At 41.5% G+C, this 26,039-nt stretch overlaps 2 protein-coding genes across 3 annotated transcripts in view; one reads left to right on the forward strand and one right to left on the reverse strand.

Annotated features, from left to right (window-relative positions):
- Window positions 1-12,423, forward strand: LOC306923665 (uncharacterized protein). 2 transcript variants are annotated; one of them, XM_079501889.1, is made up of 12 exons: window positions 1-51; window positions 989-1,038; window positions 1,146-1,197; window positions 1,728-2,427; window positions 3,562-3,685; window positions 4,459-4,893; window positions 5,700-5,769; window positions 5,880-6,071; window positions 6,601-6,745; window positions 7,368-7,589; window positions 9,187-9,303; window positions 12,141-12,423. In XM_079501889.1, the coding sequence occupies exons 2-12, from the start codon at window positions 1,017-1,019 to the stop codon at window positions 12,222-12,224; spliced, it is 2,163 nt and encodes a 720-aa protein (XP_079358015.1). In that variant the 5' UTR covers window positions 1-51; window positions 989-1,016; the 3' UTR covers window positions 12,225-12,423. The 2 variants fall into 2 exon arrangements, with proteins under 2 accessions (XP_079358015.1, XP_079358016.1); XM_079501890.1 differs by having other exon boundaries at window positions 29-51; window positions 966-1,038.
- A 6,495-nt stretch (window positions 12,424-18,918) lies between these two features.
- Window positions 18,919-26,039, reverse strand: part of LOC306923217 (plasma membrane calcium-transporting ATPase 1-like) — a gene marked incomplete at both ends in the record, with an annotated part of 58,170 nt that continues 51,049 nt past the window's right edge. The window contains 4 exons of the mRNA XM_079501243.1: window positions 18,919-19,308; window positions 22,401-22,592; window positions 24,089-24,196; window positions 24,366-24,577. Coding sequence (XP_079357369.1) covers window positions 18,919-19,308; window positions 22,401-22,592; window positions 24,089-24,196; window positions 24,366-24,577 — 902 coding nt within the window. The remainder of the gene's footprint in view (window positions 19,309-22,400; window positions 22,593-24,088; window positions 24,197-24,365; window positions 24,578-26,039) is intronic.

The following is a 26,039-nucleotide window of genomic DNA, read 5'->3' on the forward strand; positions in this document are numbered from 1 at the left end:
AACATGTTTGTTTTGCTTGGTCGCTGACTGTTTGGGGAAGATTATTTTACGGTAGGCTGCCTGCATTAAAAAAAAGAACAACGCCAATATATTAAATATTTATTTTGTCGTCTGTGGTTGGAACTTGGAAGTTGTCACGGATGTGTGTGTGACTGTCGTCTTCGTGGCTTGTTTAAATATAACAATGTTTTATTTATTAATGTAGCTGCCTGCAGAACAGTGTAGCCTACTTTACTGCTATCAGCTGACCGACTAAACGTGATGCGTAGCAAGATGAGATTATAATAATGACATTGACATTGCAGTAATGCTACAGTATGCGACAATTTGTGGTTTTTAGATATTTATGTTTTGTTTTGGCGATATATCCAGACCGCAGCTGTTGGTACAGTATACATTATGCCCATGGTAGCATGTAGCCTGGTGAAACCACTCCCCCTGCTGGACAACATTTGCATTCTGCAGGCAGGAGGAGGGAACTAGTGAGTCAGGTTAGGTAGCATCATGCCCCAATGAGCAGTGCACTGAGCAGATATGTGGTCAATCTAGGCCCCACACTTTTAAACTGACCAGCTCAACAAGATCTACCCACCCCCCAAAAATATTATCTCATTCCATTGCTGAAAATAGTTTTTAAACAAAATGGAATTTGTAGGTTGTTTATATATATTATAACTTTGTAATTGTTGGTCTGCAATGCTCTTGAAAACAATTAATGTATTGCTTTGTGGGTTTGAGGTGACAGGTCACAGGTCCTTTTTTTATGTCAATCAAGTAACCTTAATTCAAGTGGCAGATGCCAAAAAATGTTTTTTTATTATATTCGTATTCTATATTTTAGGAGCATGATATGTGGTCTACTTGAACAGCCTATGTGATCTACTGGTAGATCGTGATCTACCTTTTGGGCACCCCTGATTCTAGGGAATTACAAATTGTTAAAATACTTATTTTCTTACATGAAGGTATTCTGTCTCTTTTGAATCAGCACTTTACATTGATTGCACTGCCCGAGGATGGATCCCTTCTCTACCGCCGGTAAATATAGGATTAATTAAAGCGCGATTGTGTAAAATTGTAACAATTTGTTTAGCAGCTCTGCGTGGTTGTGTCATTTGAGTTAAAGTATACCTCTTTTTCCACAGATGACTTCTATACATTGGCTGAGGAGCAGTTTGACTTCGACGTTTCACTGAGGTTTGATTGACATTTTTATTTCACAGTATGTACGGGTACGGGTACATTTCAAACGAAAGCACAAGTCGATACAAAAATTGCTACTTTGAGGACGAGACCGAAAAGCACTAGACTTTGTTCAAGGTTTCTTGGACCCCAACTTAAGGGTCTGCCCTGCAGCATACACAATACAAGGCACTCCTTAACATCGGAACTTTTAAAGGCATCATTTAAAGACTTATATACAGATGCACTTCTATGAAAAACAGAAAAGCGTCATGTCCTTACACATGTTAATTAAAAATGTTCTATTTTTCAGTAAACTGAAATATGAGGCAATTAATTCAAAATGGGAATACAATGGCCATTCTTTGCAAGTGAACATGCACGGTACATTTTTTTCCCCTTTTTTTTAAATTACCCAAATGACTGGCTGGGTTGCTCTCCACAGGTATTGTGATTGTGTGACAATGATGTAACGCATGCCAGTGTCACTCAGGCATACTTAAATCACTGGTATTTGTGTACTGTATTCTATCCCCCGTTTACAGTTCCAGAGAAGACGAAGGTGAGGATGAAGTATTTGTGGGTCCAGTCACGGACAAGGGCAAAGTCATCTGTGTCGGGGTGGAACATCTGGCCATGGACAGTGTCAGCAGTGGGCCTTCTTCTGTGGCTGAGGAGCAGACGTGGAGTCCTTGCTCTGGAGAGGACTTTGACAGAGTGTGCAGTGAAGCCCAGAAACTAGCCATTCGGTTAAAGGACCACCAGCCACACACCGGACAGACAGACGGTACTGCGACTGCTGAGAGGCAAGACCATATGGCTGGTGACTTTGTGCAGGAGCCGGCTGGGGCCAAACTGGACATGTTCAGCAAGCCATTCAATCGGGTTCTCAGTCCAATTAAACGGGAGACATTCTGTGTACAGGACAGTCCAGTGAAACTGCTTCCGCCCGCCATTCAGAAACGCTTGCTGAAAGGCGGCAGTAGTAGCAGCAGCAGCGTTGGCTCGGGCGTGGGTGTCAACTCCTCTCGGGCTCGTCTCAGCACCTCCAGTCCTGCTTCTGGGTCGTCTAAGACTAGGACGCAGCCCAAGATGGCACTGCGAAGCAAGGCAGGCCTGGGCACCAGTGGGATTCTCCCCAGCAAGCCGCTAGTTCCAGCCACAAGCTCTGCCACTTCACTGAAGACCGCAAAGACTAGAGCAGTGCCTGCAGAAAATGCCTCCCGACTGGCTCCATCAAGCAAAGTAAGTATATAGTTTAACTCTTGAGAGCGTAAAATGAAACCAAATGGACCTGTAAATGAAACCAAATGGACCTTATGGGTCCATTTGGTTTTATTTTACGCTAGAGTTAAATCCTTTTTTAATGACTCAAAGTTTATTCCTTTAAATCATTGTTAAACATCTGCATTACTTACTTTAAAAGAAGACTAATTGTTTTACTAGTTTTGGCGCTTATCTCTCCCATGGTACTATGTTAGTAAATACAGCATGGAATTGTGAACAAAATCTTATCCAACGACGACAAAATGGTTCTGAGAGGCTAAATCTCATCAAATGGTGGTCTGTGGCTCAAATGCCCAATAACCAATTGGCTGTGGTATGAAAAGGTGATCTTACATGCTCATTATGATGCTGCCTGGCTTGGTAAAAAGGGGAAAAACTATGTTTATTTAATCACGTTAGATTCATAGACTATCCCCCCCACCCAGTGCAGAGTTTCGGACTGATCAAAATGGAATCTTGCCAAAACAATATTTCACTTATTCTCCGATTATCTCCAATCCTAATTTTTCTACCAGAACTCTTAGCTTTTTAGTGTGACGTTAAAGGACCACTTCACCACTTTTAAACCTATCTTCATATAATAGGTCCTCACTAATAATCATGATAAAATGGCACAATTTTTTTCTACTCGGTCTGTGTCTCATAGGAGGGCTGTGGGCAGTTCAGAGACTCGTCCACCAGTGACATCATCGTTAGGCAGATTTATTTTTAAACACGATTTTTTTACAAACATTTTTAGATTTGTATTATCGTGAGAACAATGGCTTCCATTTTGGCATTGCAACTTTTCAGGAATAGAAAGCCTGCAGTTTCTATTAGCTTGGATTCCTCATCGATGATGTCACTGGTGGACGGGTCTCTGAACTGCCCACAGCCCTCCTATGAGACACAGACTGAATAGAAAGAAATAGTGCCATTTTATCACGATTATTAGTGAGGACCTATTATATGAAGATAGGTTGAAAAGTGGTGAAGTGGTCCTTTAATGGGGTTGTTTTCAAGGACTGATCCCGGATCAGCACTACGGAGTCTTAAAAGCAAATTGAGACCCCTGGCACGCCCCCCCCCCCCCCCCCCCCCCCCCCCCTCTAGGTTGGTTTGAGGTCCAAAGCACCACCTCTTCAGGTGAGGGGAGTGGTAGACGCGAGAAGACATGCGTCCTCTTCCTCTATGTCTAGCTTCAACTCCAGCATGTCCATTTCTCCTACTGGGAAAGGTAAGCTATCTCCATTGTGTGTATATAATGTTTTAAAGGAAGTTGGCTTATACTAACAGCCATGTATTAATTGGCTGCAAAATGTGTACAAATCGGCCAATGTTTTGTTTATTACCGTAAATATAATTATTACGCCGATTACAGTATGTCTATTAAATATCTGTAATGGGCATGTTTAAACCTGTAAATGTCAAGCAGACCGTTGTATTTAGAGGAATGTTGGAAACTTGGGATTGTTAAGACTGTTGAGTTATACATGTCAAACTGAAACTCATGGAGGTAATAAATTGTCCACTTTTGGCAATTGAGTGGTATCATAAATTATTGCCTCCTAAATCCTGTTGTCTTTGGTGCCATCTGGTGTTCACCTACAACAGGGGTTCTCAACCCGTGGGTCGCGACCCCTCGGGGGGTCGCCAAATTATTTTAGGGGTCCCCACATTATTTTCAAAAAAAAAAAAAGATTTTTTTTTTCACGTTTTTCAAAAATAGCAGACCTACAAGCTCGTAGCGCGCCACTCGGTGGCGCGCTATGAGCTTGTAGATCTGCTATTTTTCATTAGCTAAATTATAACATAATGCTTAAAACACAAAGGGGTTTCCGCACAAAATCGTTTAAGGTTATTGTAGCAGTCAATTTATATTGGGGGTCGGGAGGGGGCGGGGCGGGGGTCCCGAGACATTGCCAAAGCATTTCCGGGGGTCCCCGGCCAAAAACGTTGAGAACCCCTGACCTACAACACCCATCTTCTTTGGCTTTTGGACCGTCCTAGGAAAACTCAACGCTTCTCTGAACGCGAGCACAAGTGGTCCCAGCAGCCGCGCGCCGACCAACATGAGCAGACTTGCCAGCACGAGTACTACTACTGCTGCCAAAACTCGCCGTTGCACGCCCGTCGGCAGAGCCGCTGATCCTCCTCCTCCGCCCCCGACAGCCACCGCCACTGTCAGAGGTCTGCGCCGGTCCTTCTCGGTCCAGTCCCGGAAGACGTCCGACACGACAGACCCGACCAACCTAGCCAGGTCCACGCCTGTGAAGAGGGTCGCACCGAGTACCCCCACTCCGTTCCAACAGAGCCCGGCCAAGCGTGCCACCGTCTCCAGTGTGAGCTCCCAGCAGCAACTGGGCCCGATGAAGGCCAAACCCATGGCCTTCATCGCCCCTAATCCCAGTACTCGGCTGAGAGGACTCAAGCGATCTGAATCTGGTGGGTTCTCGGTTCGTTGTATAGAAATAAAATGCATTGGAACTATAGGCTTCTGATGATGATGCGATGTTTTTCGCGATATCAAATTCTCCATTCACTTTCACACCGCCAGCCTAATTTGTTTAGAACATGAAAAAAATCACACCCGTGTGAAGTGAGGGGTGCTCTTTATCATCATACATTCCGGCCAATCACAATTTGCGCCCTGCCGTCCTCGCCCTCTTCAATGTTTGTGTTTACACAATGTTTGTTTACACAAACACTCAATGCTAAACTTTTGGAAATATCCTAAAGTTTATTTGGGTTATCGGTTATACAGCCAAGTTAATTTTAAAGTAGTGATGCGCCGAATATTCGGCCGCAGAAAATATTCAGCAGTAAATATTCGGCAGAAAATGGCTAAAAATGCATTTTAAATCACCGAATAGTGTATGCAATTAATGCATTCATGTTTGATGGACCCATAATAGTGATTATTATTTAAGTTAAGTTTTGCCATAACTATTTTTTTGCCATAAATCGGGTAGCTTTAAGGTACGGCCATGACAGCAATGGTAGGAAAAAAGATATATAATATTAATCATATTCGGTTTTCGGCCAACTGTTTCCTATATTCAGTATTCGGTTTCGCCCAAGAATTTCCTTTTCGGTGCATCCCTATTTTAAAGCTTTTGTTAGGACTTTATTTTCCACCCTGACTGCATGTTTGCAGTTTGCCTACCTTCTACCTTGCACAAGCATTACTTAATTAGTCTTGTAACTAATGTCCTTATGATGGATTCAAATGTGCCTTTTCTCCATGGTAGTGGTTCACTCCCCAGACTCACTGAAGATCATGATACCAATGAGACTAAGGAGTGCTGGCAGTTTGGACAGGTATGTGTGCAATATGTACTAGTGTTTAAAAAAAAAAAACTGTCCCGTTTAATTTGGATGTTTAAATGCCCTCGAACCTCTCTCCGCTGACTTGACATTTCTTCCTAAAGTCTCCTACAGGAAAAAGTGCTCCCGAATTCGCATTTGTTCCAAAGTACACCATCCGTGTCTAGGATAAGAGGTCCGTCGGCCTTACCAAACCCTGTCAACAGGAGCGTCATCTCTGGTATTCCTGCCATGACCCCCAAGAGGCTGCCTGAGTCTGGCCCCGCTGACGCCTTCAGGAAGACCAGTAACCAGAGGTGAGATGGTGAAAAGCATGGGTGTCGGTCAGGTTTGGGAACCCATTGGGTAAAAAGAAAACTCTTTTCCCACTTCTTCTTCTTCTGTTTATTCCTACTAACATCATCACATGTTTAGGGCAGTTAACCCATTTAGACCTGACGTCGAAATACATAAAAGTCTTCTGAAAGAATATATATATATATATATATATATACGGTATTCAAAGATTTGTGCCGCATTTTCACGATTTTTCAAAAATAGCAGACCTACAAGCTCGTAGCGCGCCGCTCGTAGTGCGCCACTCGGTGGCGCGCTATGAGCTTGTAGGTCTGCTATTTTTCAATAGCTAAAGTATAACATAATTTTACTCTTTTACTCTGCAAGAGTAAAAGACCTGACCACCAGTAGAGTTCATTAATAATTTAATATGAATGGTAATGTTTCATGCAGCGCACATTTCAAAAGTCACTAATTGATTTTTAAAGTGGAAAAAGCATGCATTAGATATGATTTTTGGACTCGTGCTGTACCTCTCCCTCTCTTCAGCTCTACTCGGGTTGAGTCGGCAGCCTCAGAGGAGGAGCTGGTCGTCTCACCAAAGTTCCATCCGTTCTCTCTGGAAGATGCTGATCCAGCAGCTCTCCTCCAGACACAAATGCAGAATGAAGCACTGGCTTGTGTCAAAAGACGGGTATGTCGAGGCAGGCAGAGTTTAACCCCTTTAGACCTTACATTGAAATTTAAAAAAATGTCTTCTAAATCATGACAGTTTTCTGAAATACCCATGTTTCTGTATCAGTGGTGCTCAATATTTCATGTCAAGGACCCCCAAAAATATATATGTAATTGGCCGCCGACCCCCATCTGAAAATATGTAGTTCCAGGGACGCAACGATTTGAGTTAAAACCGTTGGCTCAGAAAGAATATATATTCAAAGATTTGTGCCACATTTTCACGATTTTTCAAAAATAGCAGACCTACAAGTTCATAGCGCGCCACTCGGTGGCAGTAGATCTGCTATTTTTCAATAGATAAAGTATAACATGATGCTTAAAACATCAAAAGGGGTTCCCGCCCAAAATGGAAAAACCTGTTCTTGAACTCTTTTTTTTTTTTTCTCTGACTGTACAACTTGCAGGAAGCTTTTTTTTTTATTTACTATTATAATTGGCCATATTAGGTTTATAATCAACATAACATACATACTGTACATAAAGATGCATTTGGCTTTTAGATTTGGAACATATATTTTAGTGCTGCTCACTGTGCTTCAGTTTGGCTTTTGAGAACTAAATACACATTCTGTCCACAGAGCCCGGAGGTTGCACAGGAAGTTGTAGAGAACACACTTCCTCGGCAGGAAGTTGTAGAGAACCCTGGAGAAAATGTGGCGCCTCGGCAGGAAGTTGAAGAGAACATGGAGTCTCAGGAGGAAGTCGTAGAGAACCAGGAGCCGGAGCCAAGTGGAAACCTGATTGAACTTTACTCTGTTGAGGAAGTGATCTCTGAAGACCATGGAGCCAAGACTGAGGAGGTACTGCTACTGTCGTGACACATCAATGAATTGCATTTTTATAATGAATTGCATTTTTATAGCGCTTTTCCAAGTGCTCAAAGCGCTTTACACAATGGTTCATTCATTCACACATTGGGAGGTGAAGCGGCGAACAGTCGACGTCAGCGTCCTCACTTCCCACATTCACACAGCAATGGTGGCGAGCTCACACCGACCCACTCATTGGCGGCAATGTAGGGTTCAGTGTATTGCCCCAAGGACACTTCTGTGTCCTTCTGTGGACAGTTTTTGAAAACATAAGACAAAGCAGCTATTCAAACTGTCCAAACACTCAGGTTTAAATGTGATTGTGAACCTGAATCACATCTGGGTGTGGCAGGGCAAATTACCAAGCCATGGTGCAACCACTCCAAGGAACAGCAATGTCCCTATGTTTAGAGTAACAACAGGGGGCACTGTTTCACCACTCACTTCAGACTGGTCTGATTTTTAAGACCAATTAATTGAAAATGTATCGCTCTAGATTCAGACAACTATGTGATCTCATTTCTAAATTTGAATCGTGCAGCACTAGTTGGCTGTCCAATTCATTTTAGTTACTCTTATGTTTTTGCTACAAGAGAGAGACATTAAGAGAGGTTTAAGTCGAGCAGAAATTGTCTGTTTAAAGCCACAGTAGTTGGCTCCTGATTCCACATTTTGTTTAAAGCCACAGTAGTTGGCTCCTGATTCCACATTTTGTTTAAAGCCACAGTAGTTGGCTCCTGATTCCACATTTTGTTTAAAGCCACAGTAGTTGGCTCCTGATTCCACATTTTGTTTAAAGCCACAGTAGTTGGCTCCTGATTCCACATTTTGTTTAAAGCCACAGTAGTTGGCTCCTGATGCCACATTTTGTTTAAAGCCACAGTAGTTGGCTCCTGATTCCACATTTTGTTTAAAGCCACAGTAGTTGGCTCCTGATTCCACATTTTGTTTAAAGCCACAGTAGTTGGCTCCTGATTCCACATTTTGTTTAAAGCCACAGTAGTTGGCTCCTGATTCCACATTTTGTTTAAAGCCACAGTAGTTGGCTCCTGATTCCACATTTTGTTTAAAGCCACAGTAGTTGGCTCCTGATGCCACATTTTGTTTAAAGCCACAGTAGTTGGCTCCTGATTCCACATTTTGTTTAAAGCCACAGTAGTTGGCTCCTGATTCCACATTTTGTTTAAAGCCACAGTAGTTGGCTCCTGATTCCACATTTTGTTTAAAGCCACAGTAGTTGGCTCCTGATTCCACATTTTGTTTAAAGCCACAGTAGTTGGCTCCTGATTCCACATTTTGTTTAAAGCCACAGTAGTTGGCTCCTGATTCCACATTTTGTTTAAAGCCACAGTAGTTGGCTCCTGATGCCACATTTTGAATGTAGTTGTATGTATGTTCAGAAACTACAGAATAAAGACCATAAATATTTTCATGGAAAAAATGAGAATCGTGATCTCAAATCTTGTGGAGGAAAATTGAGATTCACATTTGAGCAAGAATCGTGCAGCACTATTTGTTACTTTAAAAAACATCACGTCAGTATTGCTGTCCGTAACTTTTAACAAATTTTGCTTCATGTCTTGCCTAGATTTTGCTGTTGGATGTCCCGGTTTCTTTGTTTAAACCTGAGGATAAACCCCTCATCGACTTGTGCAATACTCCAGACATCATCAGGACGGTCTCGCACAAGGATGGTGAGATACAGGTGAGGACACATGGAAAAGAGGATGTTCCTTTACTGCCACACTGTTTTTTATTTTATTTATACTAAATATATTTGATATACTTTTATATCTTTCTGTGTGGTCTAATTTTGTAGTGCTATCTGGGATTGTTTTGAACATACTTTCTTTAACCCATTTTGGGCGGGAACCCCTTTTGTTGTTAGCGTTATGTTATGCTTTAGCTATTGAAAAATAGCAGATCTACAAGCTCATAGCGCGCCACCGAGTGGCGCGCTACAAGCTTGTAGAATCTGATCTCAGGTCAAAATGAGTTAAGTTTCTTACTTGGCAGACCCGTCTGTAGTGAGTGGTACTGTACTTGTGCTGTACATACAGTACTGTACAAGCGCTCCTCCCTGGCCTGTGTGATAGGCTGCACAACGGTGAGACTTGGGCTGCGTTCGAATTGCTAGGGTTGTTCCCTACTCCCTACTCCCCATACGGGGACCCAGACTCAGTGGACTCAAATAGTGATTAATTCGGACAATACTCCCTGTATGGGGAGCACCGACTCTGACGTCAATATCGGTAGAGGGCGCTATAGGTCCGCGGGTTCATGTACTTTTTATTTGCATTGTAATCCCCCATAGGGTTCAGATCGCCTCATAAAGAACTGTATGAAAAATAAACAAATCATCCCGGCCGTTTCACTCATTTGGATATGAAGAATCAACTGACTACAAAAAAACAGTCAAAACGCTGCTGCTGAAATGATGATAAAAAGGTTATTCTTTTAAAATAACATAGGCCTATGATTATTATCAATACATTAATATTATATCCATTATCCAGCAATATGAAAACAGTGCACCACCTTGACAATATGAAAATATCAGCAGCATGATTATGAACCCCCGCTAATCCTGGGGGGGGGGGGGATACGGCAAAAATAGCCGATCTATAAGCAACGCGACGTCCGTATTGTGAGCTTGTAGATCGGGTACTTTTGGTAAAGAATTACCAAAAGTAGCCGATCTACAGGCTCTGCTCACATTACAATACGGACGTTAACAGAAACGGCAGTCCAATAAATTACTGCCTACATAATGAAGTTTTAATGTATTTAGCGCAATTCAATGAAATAATGTTAGATAACATATATTTTTTAATGTCAGGAATTAATTCATATTAATAAAACATATGTTCGGAGACACAATTGATGTGTCTCACATGCATGTACAAAATATATATTGGACTTTAGCACATAGCTTTACAACCTCACCAACCTTAAGCCAAAAACTATTAAAATATAAGGCCTTCTACAGCAAGCAACTCATTCCTCTCCTAACATCATGCGCTGGGCCTGGGTGATATGAATGAATCAGATTAGTAATACTATTGCAAATGCAAATGAATTGTTTTATTATAAATAAATAAAACAAAACAATTGCAAATAAATGCACAGATCATTTGTCTCGAGATCCGCCAGGGAAGAAAAGAGAGGGGAAACGAAAGTTTAAAAAGTACATTTGTGTTGATTTCTTTCGCTGGTTCAACTTCTGCCTCTTCTGAGTTGGAGCGCAATAAGCGCATGCATGCAGAAGCAGCGCACGTGCGCGCAAACGCGTGCATGTGCGTTCAAGAGCGAGCTTGCGCAATGCATTATGGGGCAGATTTGCTTCGCTGTGTTTTTGTAGTGACCATCGGATGGTCCCTACAATTCCCGGTGCATTGTGGGATACTTCAGTCCACTACATTAGGGTGCAAAAATGCTCACTACATATTCGGACACTATAACAAAATGGCGGAACCCCAAAGTAGTGCACTATATGGGGCATAGGGAATGAATTCGAACGCAGCCTTGGTGGTGAAATGCTATTTCCGTGCTCTGACCGGCTCAGATTAGCAAGTGTCATGGCCATCTAATGAATATCAGGCATAGAGGTGGCCCAAGAGGAAATTGTTGGCCCTTGACGCGTCGGGATTACGAAAAGTATTTAATGGAGTTTAGAGAAGTACACACACGCATTTATGGTGGGGAATAAACCAGTCAAAGATTATGGCAGGTCACTTTGTTAATCGAACAATCTACGCAGTAAAACCTGACTGGACCAACATTGGCTTTTATTTTTTTAGATGGTTTGATGGAACATTGACCTGACTTCCCAGATTAATAAAATCATTGCGTGCTTTGTAATTGTGTGTGTGCTGCTAGCTACATAGTCATACTGTACAGTAGTGTACACTATACAGATAATTTAGACTATTGCCTAACACAGGGGTTCTCAACCCGTGGGTCGTGACCCCTCGAGGGGTCGCCAAATTATTTTGGGGGGTCCCCAAATTATTTTCAAAATATTTTTGCAACTGAATGGCTGTAAAGTGGAAATGAAGAATTTACATATAGTACACATAGTACATGCATACACCTTCCCTAATGATGATGGTTTCAGTATTTATTTATGGTGTATTGTCTCTATTATTAAGGTTATTGTAGCAGTCAATTTATATTGGGAGTCGGGGCGGGGCGGGGGTCCCGAGACGTTGCCAAAGCATTTTCGGGGGTCCCCGGCCAAAAAGGTTGAGAACCCCTGCCCTAACATACTGTAAATGGTGCATTTATATAGCGCCTTCATCCAAGGTGCTTTACATAGTGCAAGGTACCAACCAGCACATGGGAGCAATTTGGGGTTCAGTGTCTTGCCCAAGGACACTTCGACATGTAGCCAGGAGGAGCCGGGATTCGAACCGCCGACCCATGGATCATTGGACGACCTGCTCTACCTCCTGAGCCACAGTCGCCCCACATCATTTGGGTACTGTAATAGAGCTGACCAACTGCATGCCACTGATGTGAATGTTTTCCTTCTCTAAACAGTTAATTGATCTGACCTCTCCCCTGATGAAATGGAGTCCAGTCAAGAAGGAGAACGAGGCTCCCCTTATCAACTTTTCCTTTTGATCAAATGATGTCCCACGAGAGCTACAATCATCATGTCCATGTCTACTGATCTTGTTTGTTTACTACGTATTATGAAGTCTGTGTTTGTCAAGTTCTTATGGAACAATTTATTTGTGATCACCTTGCTGCTGCTTTTTGTCTATAAATGTTACAAAACTGTGTACAATGTTTTAAACTATCATTAAAGTTCAAAAACTCACCTTTTCATTTATTTTACATTTGTGCATTGATTGTTTACTCGGTTGACGCTTATGGGCAGAATATGGGTTCGGGCAAAGTGTGACGATTGTCCTGTTGGGACTCAATCACTTTAGTATGTAGCTGTTTTAACTTAAAAAAAAATGTGTTATCCATCTCAGCGTTGTGAGCTTGCACTGTAGATCATCTGCCATTGTGGAAAAAACAGGATGCCAGGTTGAACTGTGATAGCTGGCTCGCTTCTGCACACCCTTGGCTTGAAAGAACATTTTGTTAAAGAGGGAATGCCATTTCCCCCCCCCCCCCCCCCTGCCACCTTCCCATAAAACATGGTTATTAGGTACTATGATTATACAAGGAGGATCACCTTGGCACCGCCCACCTGAACTTAAGCCTCACTCACCGCTGTTGTTTGATAATGGGGGAGGTGTCGGGGTTATGATGTCACTAAAGGGGTGTATTTTGACTAGGCTTTCAGCTTCCAGGAAGAAACAAAAAATACACGGAAGACATTTGAATATAATAACCACAACCACACCTGGGGGTATATTAGAATAATGTTAATAGACGCATACAACAATCACGGCACTACTCCTTTAATACTATGCATGGATATAGAATTGCCAATGTCTATGTCTATTACTACTTAATTCAATGCTATGTTACAGTAAGGCATTAAGTTGGCTTATCACTTTAGGCCTAGCCTGGCTCAAGCTTCTGACTCGCTAGCCATGCCCATTAAAAAATATATATTCTGGCTACTTTAGTTCTATTGCTGTCACTAAACCGGCATCACAGACATAGACAGTCCATAAGGTAAACTAAATATTGTTCTTTATTGTCCAAAACCATACACGTAACAAGTTTCAAAGATGAACATCGATCACAGTAAGCACATTTACTTTCGAGGATGTTGATAGATATGTTGTACTTTACCAAATTGTGAGCTGAATAATTAACTTGTTTTAACTTTTAGGAAGACCATATTTATATTACATTACAAAGAGTGGAGTTTTGATGTCCATAAGATGTTGAAATGTGGCACAACATCTTACCTTGCATCTGTTTCATGCTGCAACCTCTTTGACTAACAGAGGTAGCCTTTATAAAAAAAAGTGATTGTATATGATTATGATCACTGTCATCAGCTGACTGTACGTACACCTGTGTACATTACACACGAGTATTCTGCATCGACAGACAGATGAACTATCATTATGTAGCTTGACTGCATTATAACCAACAATGCATCCAGCTTTATATAAATGATGTGTCTTATAATGCATTATAGATATTGTCTTCTTAGAATGTTTACAAAGTATGAATATCCCATTAACCACTTGAACCCTATTCTGGGGCGATACAGTACATTCACCGAACATAGATGATGGCTAACGTGTTGAGATGGGGTGCCTAGCATAGACCCCTGGAGGACTCCGGTGAACTAAGTTATAATAGGGTTTAAGTGGTTAAGACTGAGATGGACAAATCATTCCAACTTCAGGAAATTATGGATAAACAAACCACCAGCCAAATAAATAAAAGCCAAATAAATAAATTCCTCCCATTTGAAGTCTGTTCTTTTCTCCAAATCAATTAAAAGATGCATTTTTAAATGGTAAATTACATCATCCAAAAGCAAATGCACAATGGAGTTCAATTGGTCCAGAAAAGGCAAATTTCATAGCAGACTTGCCAAAAAAAACATAAACAAAGAAACAAACAAACAAAAATGGTGACCTTCAGACACCTGGTGCTTATACAACCCGGCTCATTATGCTTTGTTTGTGATGAACATGACTGACTGCTCTTTATAAATAATAGTATAAACAAAGCCATATTTTACAGTATGTCAAATCATTCTAAAGTAGCTTTACTGCGACAAAGAACCTTGTCCTGAAGGTCTAAGACTCTTAAAAGTACTTTCTATAATTCATTCACATAATTGTGGTATTTCAAAAAGACATGTCAGTTATTAATACTCCAGCCAGTAAACCAGAAGGTTTCAATAAAAATGCACACAGCCAAATAAATGCACAGGATAAGAAATCAGTGGGCATATATAGTGGTTTCAAAGTGAACGCATCTCAACCTCTACTGAACTTTTTCACATTGTCATTGTGCTGTATGTTTTTAGCTGACGGATCTAAAAAATATATTCGTGACATATCACTCTGGACATTTAAGAAATTGAATGTCAGAGGTTTTTCTCACAACAAACTATAACCTTTTTTTTTCTTCTTTTTTTTTTAATACAAATTCTAAAATCCAACAATCCACTTAACTTTTGTCTATGAATACACAATCTGAGAACCCATCGTCAAAAAATAAAAGGAAAAACAGTGCCCTCTTTTCCAGTCTGTCTCGAGGGACTACATGAATACACAAACTAATTTATATCATCTTCCACTGAAGATTAAAATGTTAACTTTGGACCTAGCTTGAAGAACAATGACATACGGTCATTACGGGATACGGTATTTACAGTGTTGAGACCAGCATGGATCATTTATACCCATACTGTACGTGTTTTTCCTTTCTCTCTCAGGCCTGACTCACACGGTCGCAACAGATTGATGTATGCTTGTTGTATGCAAAGGGTTTGATACAGCTTGCCCCAATGCATTTCCAATGGGAGTCACATGGTTTGTAGTCCACATTTTGGACTACAAGCTGTTGTATGGCTTTCGGCTGTGTTTCGACTGCGCCCCTCCCCCTCATACAACACAAATGTCAAACCATGTGACTCCCATTGGAAATGCATTGGGGCGGCCATGACACTACACAACATTCATCCAACAAGCATACAGCAATGCAGTAAAGGTCTGAGTGAGGCCTTTAGCCTGATTTTTTACTATGTTGTATAATGGTGTCATATACAGCGAATAGCAGATCTATAAGCTCACAAAGCTTCACGGATGATGGTGCGTTGTTGTAATGCTTACAGAAACATGTTCAGTCTCAGTGATGGTGTTCTATGTCGGAGGACAAATTCCTGTAGGCGTACATCTGCACAGCCAATTTACAGTGGTGGATAAAAGTACTCAATTGTTTTACTTAAGTAAAAGTACCAATACTGCAATTTAGAAGTACTTTGTAGTAAGTAAAAGTATGGAATTGAAAATGTACTTGAGTAAAAGTACAAAAGTATTGGCATCAAAATGGACATAAAGTACTAAAAGTAAAAGTACTCTACTATATTGCAGAATGTCCCATTTCACAGGTTCAAAATGTGTACAAAATCTATTGAAAATAGCCAATCTACAAGCTACGAGCTTGTAGATCAGCTATTGTCAAATGGCCGAAATGTATAGGGTTGAAGTGGTTAATGTATGTTTTCTAATCAAAATTAAAATCTACAAAGTAACTAGTAACTAAAGTTTTCAAATAATTGTAGTGGAGTAAAAGTACAAATTTTGGCTCTGAGATGTAGTGGAGTAGAAGTAAAAGTACTGTAAATTGGAAAGTACAAATACCTCAAAATTGTACTTAAGTACAGTACTTCAGTAAAAGTACTTAGTTACTTTCCCACCACTGCCAATTCCTCAGTCAGTACTGTGTACTACTGTAGAGAATTCTACAGGCTAGAGCAGAGTACAAAATACAACCTGCATGGAAAATTGTCCAGTTACAATAAAAGCTGTTCTTTCACAATATACAGTATGCTTATCATCCAAGATAAACGTGCCTTGCCTTGTCTCACTATTTTGTCTAAACAAATTTGTAAACAGCTCTTGTTCCAAAAACAAAAAAGCCAATATATCAATTTATGTTGATAATATGCACCATTAAGAAACGTTAATTTGCCTCCGATTAACACCTGTTTCGGTCTCACGACACAAACAAATCGAAGCCAGGTATATGGAGGAGGGATTCGGGGGGTAGTAGGGTGGGTGGGTGGGTGCACACACAGATAACAAAATACAGTATGACCTGTAAAACCCAAGTGGGTTAATGTCCGTCCAAAACGTTTGCTGTTCTCAAGTCCAGAACAAGCCAAACTTTCAAGTGTTTTCTTGATTGCCAACTCGGTATAGTTCATGCTGGCTTAGATAAGAGTTAGGCTGAGCTCACACCTTTCATGCAATTCTCTGCTCGTTGGATGCTCGTTGGATGCTCGTTGGGTAGTGTCATGGCCGTCCCTCCCTAGATGCATCCATTTCCCACAAGGCTTTGCGGGAAGTGGGCGGTGCGCTAGAGCGGAATGCGGAAAACAACAGACCCACGTTTATCTGCGTGTAGTTTTTGGTGACCAATACGGCGATATGTGGAGTTGTACACTGTCATAATAAAACGGATGGCTTTTTACATACAGAATGGGGCACTGGCTTGCTAAATGAATCAAACTTTCTTCGAAAGACGTCATCCTCTTCTGAACAAGCCAACACACAGAATCAGTGCCTTTAAATCTGGTACTGATTGTTGAAATGACTGGAGACAGCCGTGCGTCATTTCATCATCATCATCATGTCCACACCCAAACGCAGAAACGCATTGAACACAGGATAAAATCACTGCAGTAGCAGGTTTCAATTGTAGGCTATATTATACTTGCTTTTATATTTACACTTATGAGGTGCCAATCATATTTTTTAATGAAGGAATAAGTACCGCATTTAAAAGCCACCTAAATTGTGAGTGGAAGTGGAACATGTTTCTTTCATTGTCTGTCAGCATGTCACGCGTAAATCTCCAAATCCCGACTCTCGACTTTTCTCAATTTAAAAATGATAGACACTTTACCATTGCTCTGGCGACTTGGCAAGTCCTGCACATAAATTAATAGCAGAGTCAGACCTATAGAAGTAACAAGTTGTGAGCTTGTAGAGTGGCTATATTTTCGAGCTGTATAATAAATGTCACGTTATAATGTGTAGGCTGGCTAATACAAGTTCACGCGCGCACATTGTCAGCATGTAGGCACAGTGACATGCATTCAATGGTGCGCCCTTAATTACCTAAACATGAGAGAGATGTGCCATATACGCACGATGCGATTCCATTCACACCTCTCTCTCTCTCTGCACCCTCTCTCTCTCTCTCTCTCTCCTCGCATGACCATGACCATGAAATGGAGAGCAAAATACAGCACGATATAGTTTCACATGCGGCTATGCACACACCACGCATAGACTTGTTGGTGTAGGCTACTGCGCAATGGCATTTGGCCTGGGTGCTTATTGGTAGGTTAATATCCACAGTTTATCCGTAGCGGTCCGCAATGAACCTATTGTTCAAGCTTCGCACTCCAATACAAATTAGAGTGTATAGGCCTGCACCACAGATCATAGGCTGCATGGCTAACAGGACTTGGGCACTACCCATCTCTCTATATCATTTGATAAAGGCATATTAAAAACATGACTTGTACACCCAATGAAAATATAAACTTCACAGAATATATACCACTTCGAATTATAACAATCGGTTGAAGATTATCTGAATATTACACAAGTAAAATCTCAACTTTTTTGCGCAACGGGCCATTGCGCTGAGGACTGGCAGTGTTTTACATATACTTGAGGACCTCTGCTTGGAACGCGCTGCATGTGGACGCAACACTTGGAGCTTGTAGATACACGGAATGACGATAAACATTTCACAGAATATATACCACTTTGAATTAAAACAATCGGTTGTGCTTAGCACTCGGCACCAATGCAAATGAAATAGTCCGCACTGGACTAGTAGGCTGATATATTTATTATTGGATGCAGCAGAGCAGAGCCTTTGCTCACTGCAGTTGATGCAACATAATACGTTTTAAAGTTGTTAACAGTGATATATAAACATGAACACTTGGATAGATATCTGTGTAGTTTCCATGCAGGCACAAGCTGCATTTCTCACCTAATTATAGTAAAAATGATATGCGCTAATAAGCGGTGACATCATCATTTCTCAAAAGCTCTGTCACTCTCCAGTCGGACTTTTCTGCGGGGCTCAGGAGACTACAACTAAACTCCGCCCATTGGGATACAAAACAGCCCTTCTCTCCTATTGGTTGGTGGTTAACCCCACCCTCTGTGTTGGGTGGACGTTGGGTGGATGTTGCGCCTACAAGCTGTTGTATGCATAGATATATGGTTGGCTGTGTGTTGACTGCCCCCCCCCCCCCTCATACAACACAATGTTGGGTCAAAGCACGTGACTCCCATTGGTAATACATTGGGCGGCCATGACACTACCCAACGAGCATCCAACGAGCATCCAACGAGCAGAGAATTGCATGAAAGGTGTGAGCTCAGCCCAAGTGCCGCTGTGGGCTGAGAGAGACTTTAGTACCCAGTGGGCGGAGCTCCTGCTTCGAATGCTGTCAATGCATCGAAAGGGACCAAAATCACGTTTAATCAGAGCACAGAATGCAGCTCCTACTGAGATCTCGCCAGGTCAGTAGACGGCTACTGAGAGCATTCAATGCTCTGATTTAAACGTGATTGTGTCCATTGGAAGCGGGCGGTATAGGGAGGCATGTTCCCCTTTGAACATGCCCCGTTCAAAGGGAGGTCTCCAGGCTGTGCAGCGGGCTTCCCGGTTGCAGACCGGCGGCTTTGGGAGCGTTCAGACTGGTCTTTGTGCCTCCGTCCCTGTGCAGAGCGACGATCCGATCCACGGCGTTGTTGTTCTGATTGGGCGACGCTGACGGGAGCCCCGGGAGAGCGGAGAGCGCCGGCCGTGTGTGCTGTGGTGGTTGCTGTCGAGCGATGGAGTTTCGGTCGGTCGGGGCCTCGTCCTCGCCCTCCACCACCTCGTCGATGAGGGGGATGTGCAGCTGGGAGTCCTCCATGCGGAACTCCGGGTGGTTCATGAAGTTGTGGATGGAGCTGCGCGACTCCGGGGTCTCCAGGCCGTCCATGCTGTCTCGGAAGGCATTGACCACACGGATCTTAGGAGTTGAACACACACGCGCACGCGCACACGCACACGCACACGCACACACACACACACACACACACACACACACACACACACACACACACACACAGAGTTAGAACCAGAGAGGAACTGGGAATGGGAGATCGGTGGGGGGCGTTTTTTTTTTACCAAATCTTTCTCCTTTGACCAAATATAAATAACATCTTTATACATTTCTCAACCTACAATATATGTGCAAAACCACTTCGCAAGGACAAATGTTGTACTCTGCTACCATAGTACCATTCAGAGCATCCATTTCGCTGCTTGAGCTTGTATGAGTGAAACTTTTTGTTAAGCTTGAATGCTGGTGTAACTAAGATTTGCTGGGATATATATATTACTTTACACCTCTATATACTGTAGCTTTCACTTTTTCGCATCTATACTTCTTAGTTCTTACACAAAAAAAAGTCATTGTTCTGGACACTTAGGGCCCAAAAACCCATGCGGTAATACAGATTTTGGCCTCGCTCTGCGCCTTTTCGTATTATGGAAGCCGTGGTGAACGCTCACTCATATGGAATACCACGTTCCTGAATATTTTAGCATTGGGGGAGTGTCCATATGTTAATTATTTTCGCTTTGCGCTATTTGCTATTAAGCCCCTTGACCTAAAAACACTCAGCGCATACCGATTCCACCTGGGTCTGACCACGTCTTAAAAGCAAAAAGCACTGTTTGATTTTACACTTGAGCGGCTCTGGAGTGTTGCCATGTCTGTTTGCTGTTTATTATAAGCGGCTTCTTTTTCTGTAAAGTTGCTTGTAAATATTGGTAGTTGTGGTTGCTTTTCTTGTTTCTAAAGTGCTTATTTGGGCTTTTCTCCTAATGTTGTTTAAACCAGTGATCCTCACACAGCGACATTCCCATGTCAAGGACCCCCAGATGAATGCATTTGCCCAACTAAGCCAGTGACCCCCATGACAGATTTGTGTTTTTAAATGTTTCAATAACATTTTTCAAAAATATTCCACAATTGTCACTTTTTTCAAAGATTACTTTTGAAAATAGCAGATCTACCAGCTCACAATGCATCACATTCATTCATTAAAACTATGAACTCTGACTGCAGGGGGATATATATTTATAATGATCATTATAACAATGTGCAAGAAAATATGTAAAAAGAAGGAAGAACTTTATATTTGTGGACAATCAAAATATGCTGGAAATTTTAATGTGGTGTCATTAAAAGTAATCTTGATATGGCAGACTTCATTTAAAATAGGTTGCAGACCCCTGTTATATGCGATTCTTTTGGGAGTATGTTTATAGACCTATTTACTTGTTTCTATGAGACATGGCAACAGCAGGAGACAAGCTTTCTGGCTCAAACGTTCAAACGTTGAGATTGTAAAGGGTCATATATCGCTCAACCTTTATATTCTCAACCTTTTTAAAAAATTAAAACATCTCCATAATCATTGGGAGTTTGCTTTCATACGCTGTATCACACCCGACTCAATTCTTCTTCAATAAAATGCTACGAGCGAAGACCATAACATTGGGGCCGCAGCAATACGCATGGCGCACGTATGGCATTTCAACTCATTCCTTCGTCGTGACTCGAATGAAATAAAATAAAATAAACGTTATTTTACTGGTGTTTTTCAATAGAAACAAATAAAGAGCGTGTGTGCAACAGTCAGTGCATATACGTGCATGCACTATAGGCTATATTTCCTCCTTGTCGGGATGGTGAGCTGAGCTCTTCACAGCCCGTTTGTCTTTCATATTATTCTTATAATATTTGATATTATAAACACTCATGGTTCTCTCATTTCTCAACCGTTTTTTAAAATGTAAAAATCCCCATATTCCTTAGGAATCTTGCTTTCATTCGCTGTATGGTACATGGTTCTATTTGTATCGAATTAAACAATATCAAACGAACTTGTATGTTCGGGGGTTAGACGATTCTGGGAACATTACGCATGGATTGCCAATTTGCCAGCCAATGCTGCGTATCTACTCGCAGTTCCATTCCGATCTGAAAGGTATAGGTAGGTGCCATTTCAAAGGCTTAGTTATTCATTTATGAATCAAATCAACTAGAATAAAGATTTTTACAGCTGTTTTTCATGCTTAGAACAGAAACAAATGAAGTGATGATATGCGTATATCTCCCTCCCTTAGCATATGGCTGCACCGATGTAATTACTTTCCAATTAACACGGCAGGTTACTTAACAAAATAGAGACATAGGCCTACAAGCTATGCACATCATGGCTGTGACATCTTGTGGATCTGTTCTTTTGAGGCATAAAGGTGACAGTATGCAGTGCAATAGGAATAATTAACCCAAATGTGACAAAGTCATGTCATGTCTATGGTGCCAGTCTGCAGAAATGTAATACCACTTGCCGAAAAGGGCGCATTCCGTATGAGGACATCAGCTGACTCGTAAAGAGAATAGTACGGACATGTTCATTGGGTAAGCCTCAAAACTCCCTGAAACACTCCCATGACTAATTCAAGGCCGTTTTGCTCACACCACGGGGTGTCGAAAGCGCTTCTTACCAGGCCCATAATTGTAATATGACATTGCCCACGCCTCCACGTCTTAAAAACTGTAATATGATATGTAATTAGATTTCACCTGCTTAATCGGGCCCTTAGGCTCCTCTGCCATTAGCAGATTCTAATCTAACCCGTGCATTTTAGACCTTATAAATAATGTAAGATTTCCTTTCTTTTATTCTATTTTTCTCTTTCATTTTTTTACATTTTATTTTAGATATTAGAAAATATGTCTTTTTTTTAACCCATTTTGGGCGTGAACGCTTTTTGGTGTTTTAACTAAGCATTATGTTATACTTTAGCTATTGAAAAATAGCAGATCTACAAGCTCATAGCGCGCCACCGAGTGGCGCGCTATGAGCTTGTAGGTCTGCTATTTTTTTTAAATCGTGAAAATGTGGCACAAATCTTTGAATATATATTCTTTCAGAAGATTATTTTTTTTAATTTCGACGTCAGGCCTAAATGGGTTAAAGACTCATACGACAAACGTATATAATAATTTATATGAATCCTTAGTTTTGATGACGGCGTCCATACCTGAGTCTGCACCCTGTTGAGGCTTCGGCACCACAGCACCTGTCCTCTCCTCATCTCCATCTCCCCGTGGTCGATCTCGTCCTTGTCCTGCATGATCTCCTCCAGCTCCTCCTCTGGGATCTCCTCCTGCTGCGTGCCATGGCCCGCCGTCTTCAGGAACTTCAGACTGCTGGTGGGGATGGTGGAGACCACCTGGGACCAACATGGAGGAGGAGGCGTTTTAAAGACATTCTGTTCATGTGATAAAATACCCTAATACAGCTTTTCATCAAAGATGAAAAGCTGAACCCATTTAGGGACTGAGGCCAGATTCTACTAAATGTCTTCTCTAAATCATGACAGTTTTCTGAAAAAAACCTATGTTTCTATGTCAGTGGTTCTCAAACTATTTCATGTCAAGGACCCCAAAAGATTATATGTAATTGACCGCCATCTGAAAATATGTTGTTTCAGGGACCTCCCAGAAGATGAGTTAAAAACGTTCGCTGTGAAAGTATATATTTAAAGATTTGCACCACATTTTCACGATTTAAAAAGAATAGCAGATCTAAGAGCTTGTAGTTCTGCTATTTTTCAACAGCTAAAGTTTAAAACCCCACACAGCTGCCATTTGATTACTTACAGTCTGAAGAGTGCAAACTGACTGTGAAACTTTTCACAGTCAGTTTGCACTCTTCAGACACATGGCAGACAGACATACAGACATCTCCATAATATGGGCAGAAAAGGGACAGTTACAACGGGTGCTATGACAACGGCTATTGCATACTAGGTTCCCAACTTGCATCGTTCCAGATCTACGAGCTTGTAGTTCTGCTATTTTTCAACAGCTAAAGTTTAAAACCCCACACAGCTGCCATTTGATTACTTACAGTCTGAAGAGTGCAAACTGACTGTGAAACTTTTCACAGTCAGTTTGCACTCTTCAGACACATGGCAGACAGACATACAGACATCTCCATAATATGGGCAGAAAAGGGACAGTTACAACGGGTGCTATGACAACGCCTATTGCATACTAGGTTCCCAACTTGCATCGTTCCCAAGTAGGCCAGTGGCCGACGGGCACATGTCTAGTCAAATATTAAAGGTGTTTCCTGTACCCATTTCCAACTAGTGGCTACCACATCCTCTCTATTTACCTATAAAATACGTTTTATAATAATTAGATGATACTGTAGGCATCAATAATAATGTCTAATATTGTCTATGTGTCTGTTGTGCAAATCAAATAAATCAAATCAAATCAAAATAACCCCCCCTTTTTGTGTAGATCAGTGGTGTGCCATGAGGATATTGCAGGTGGCGAGATGTCAATGATAATGATCAATGATCAATTGACTGATCATAAAAATCTATTACAATAGTATTAAATAGAAAATGAAATGAGCTGTTAGCGGCACAGACAGATATCTGACAGATAATAACAAATATATATTTAAATATTGTAGTTGTAATTGCCGTGATACAAAAATTTACCAATACACTCAATTTGAAGTAAAATAAAAAAAACAAGTCAAATTAAAAAGCCTCACTCCGCAATTAAGGCTTTTACAAGAGCATTTTGGGACAACATAATCCACAATATTTATTTTAAGGCTTCCAATAATAGCCACAAATAAAATAAAAATCTATTTTTCTTTCCTCTGACACAGGATTATGAAAAGATTATAACGTAAGTGCCTCACCTGTCCCCACAGAAGACAACCGACCCCCAAGAACACACACCAAACCCACTGCTCAAGCGAGAGACGGACACAGCTGAAGGGTTTACCGCCAAACTGCACGATAACAATCTAGAACACAAGAAACAAAGTAAAAGAGAGAAATGATTGCTAATAGTATTCCATAAAAAACACTACAAGCCTATAGCACAATTTATTCCATTCTTAGAACCGTTATTGTCAATAACAAATTATACTGTAATAACCGTTCTATTCTGCAAGGTAAATAAATATACTTCACCTGTATAATCAACGTTCCGAAGACGATGGAGCAGAAGATGGGGTTGTTGAAGATGCCGTCGAAGACGTTCCTCTCGCCGTGGATCTTGCGCGCGTTGATCTCGTTGAAGATCTGCATCAGGACGAAGGTGTTGAACACGATGGTGTAGTGTTCGGAGGGCGGGGCATGGAGCGGCGCGTTCCTGCCACTGTCGATGTCAAAGATCCTCTCGCCTGGGAAGGAGACGGAAAAATCTGTTACACTTCATGTTACAATTTAGGCATTTAGCAGACGCTCTTAATCCAGAGCGACTTACATTAAGCAAGAACAAAAAGCATGGGAATACATCACATATATAAACAGCATTTATCAAGAAACATGCGTAAGCTAAGAACGTAACTAGAACATATCTATATATAATGACACTATACATATAAGCTATACATATATATTATACTATGCTGTACTGTTATTGTGCTGTCTACATGACATGCTATAAGTCTGTTTCAAATGCTATCTAAGTCTAAAAAAGTGCTGTCTAAGGTTGGGAAGAGGAACAGGGAAGAAGCCACCCGAATTCGAATGTTATCAACCAATAATCACCAGTAGGTTACTTATCACTCGAATGCAATCGAGCCAGCAGGCTCGCCTGGAGCCGACTGCATGCAAAATTTAAGTTCTGTTTAGTCCCACATATAATCTCGCTGTAAGAGCCATTTCTTTTCTATGCATTTCATTTCTATAATTGACGTCACGGTCAAGGCCAAGGTGTTGGCCTTGTCTAGTCTATATGAGGAAGTGGGTTACAAGGCACAGGTGTCACTGAAGTGAAAGAGGCAAACAGTTTGTTTGACTGTATTGTGAGAACAGAGACTGTCGATTTGTACGTTGTTAACCTGCTGAAGTGACGGTAAATAAATACCCTTTCATTTAAAACGAAGTCAACGTTTGGACATCAGTTTTTTGTTTTTTATTATACACGTCTAAACTAGATCTCGCTTTCAGCAACCAGCCAGTGGTGTCAAGTTCAGGACTGACATTACACTCGCAATATTCCCCTCTAGTCTCGCATATTTCCACAATATTTCCACAGGGACCCAAAACACTATAAAAAGAAGCACAGAATGAGAGAGAGAGACACACAGAGAGAGAGAGAGAGAGAGAGAGAGAGAGAGAGACACACACACACACACACAGAGAGAGAGAGAGAGACACACAGAGAGAGAGAGAGATCAAGCCCATTTAATGGAGCCAGTAGACTCTACTGGAGCAGAGACGTTGTTGTAGCCATTGTCCAAGTCGGTCGCGGCAATGGAGGCAATATGGACATTTCCACATACTGCCTGCCGCGAGTAGGCGACTATAGGAAACGTGGAAGTGAAATGACTGCCGCCGAAGTGAAAACATCGTGAAACTGCGCTTATACAACAACTTTGCTTTATGTTTTACTTACGTGGCCAGTTAAGACTGAGGTTAGGGTTAGGGTTAGTAATAGGGTTAGTAGTCGGACAACAAGCCAAACGCCGTGTCAGACAACCACGTCAATATGTAGGAAATGTCCATATTGGTTCCATTGCATGGTCTTCTTGATAAGGGCTGATGACGGAGATTAAATCATCTGATAACATCCAAAACACAGAAGGGTGGGGAGGGGGGCTCCTAATACAGGGCACTAGTTTGTACTTTCAAGACCCA

Source organism: Electrona antarctica (assembly GCF_951216825.1).
Source record: "Electrona antarctica genome assembly, chromosome: 5".
Taxonomy (NCBI): domain Eukaryota; kingdom Metazoa; phylum Chordata; class Actinopteri; order Myctophiformes; family Myctophidae; genus Electrona; species Electrona antarctica.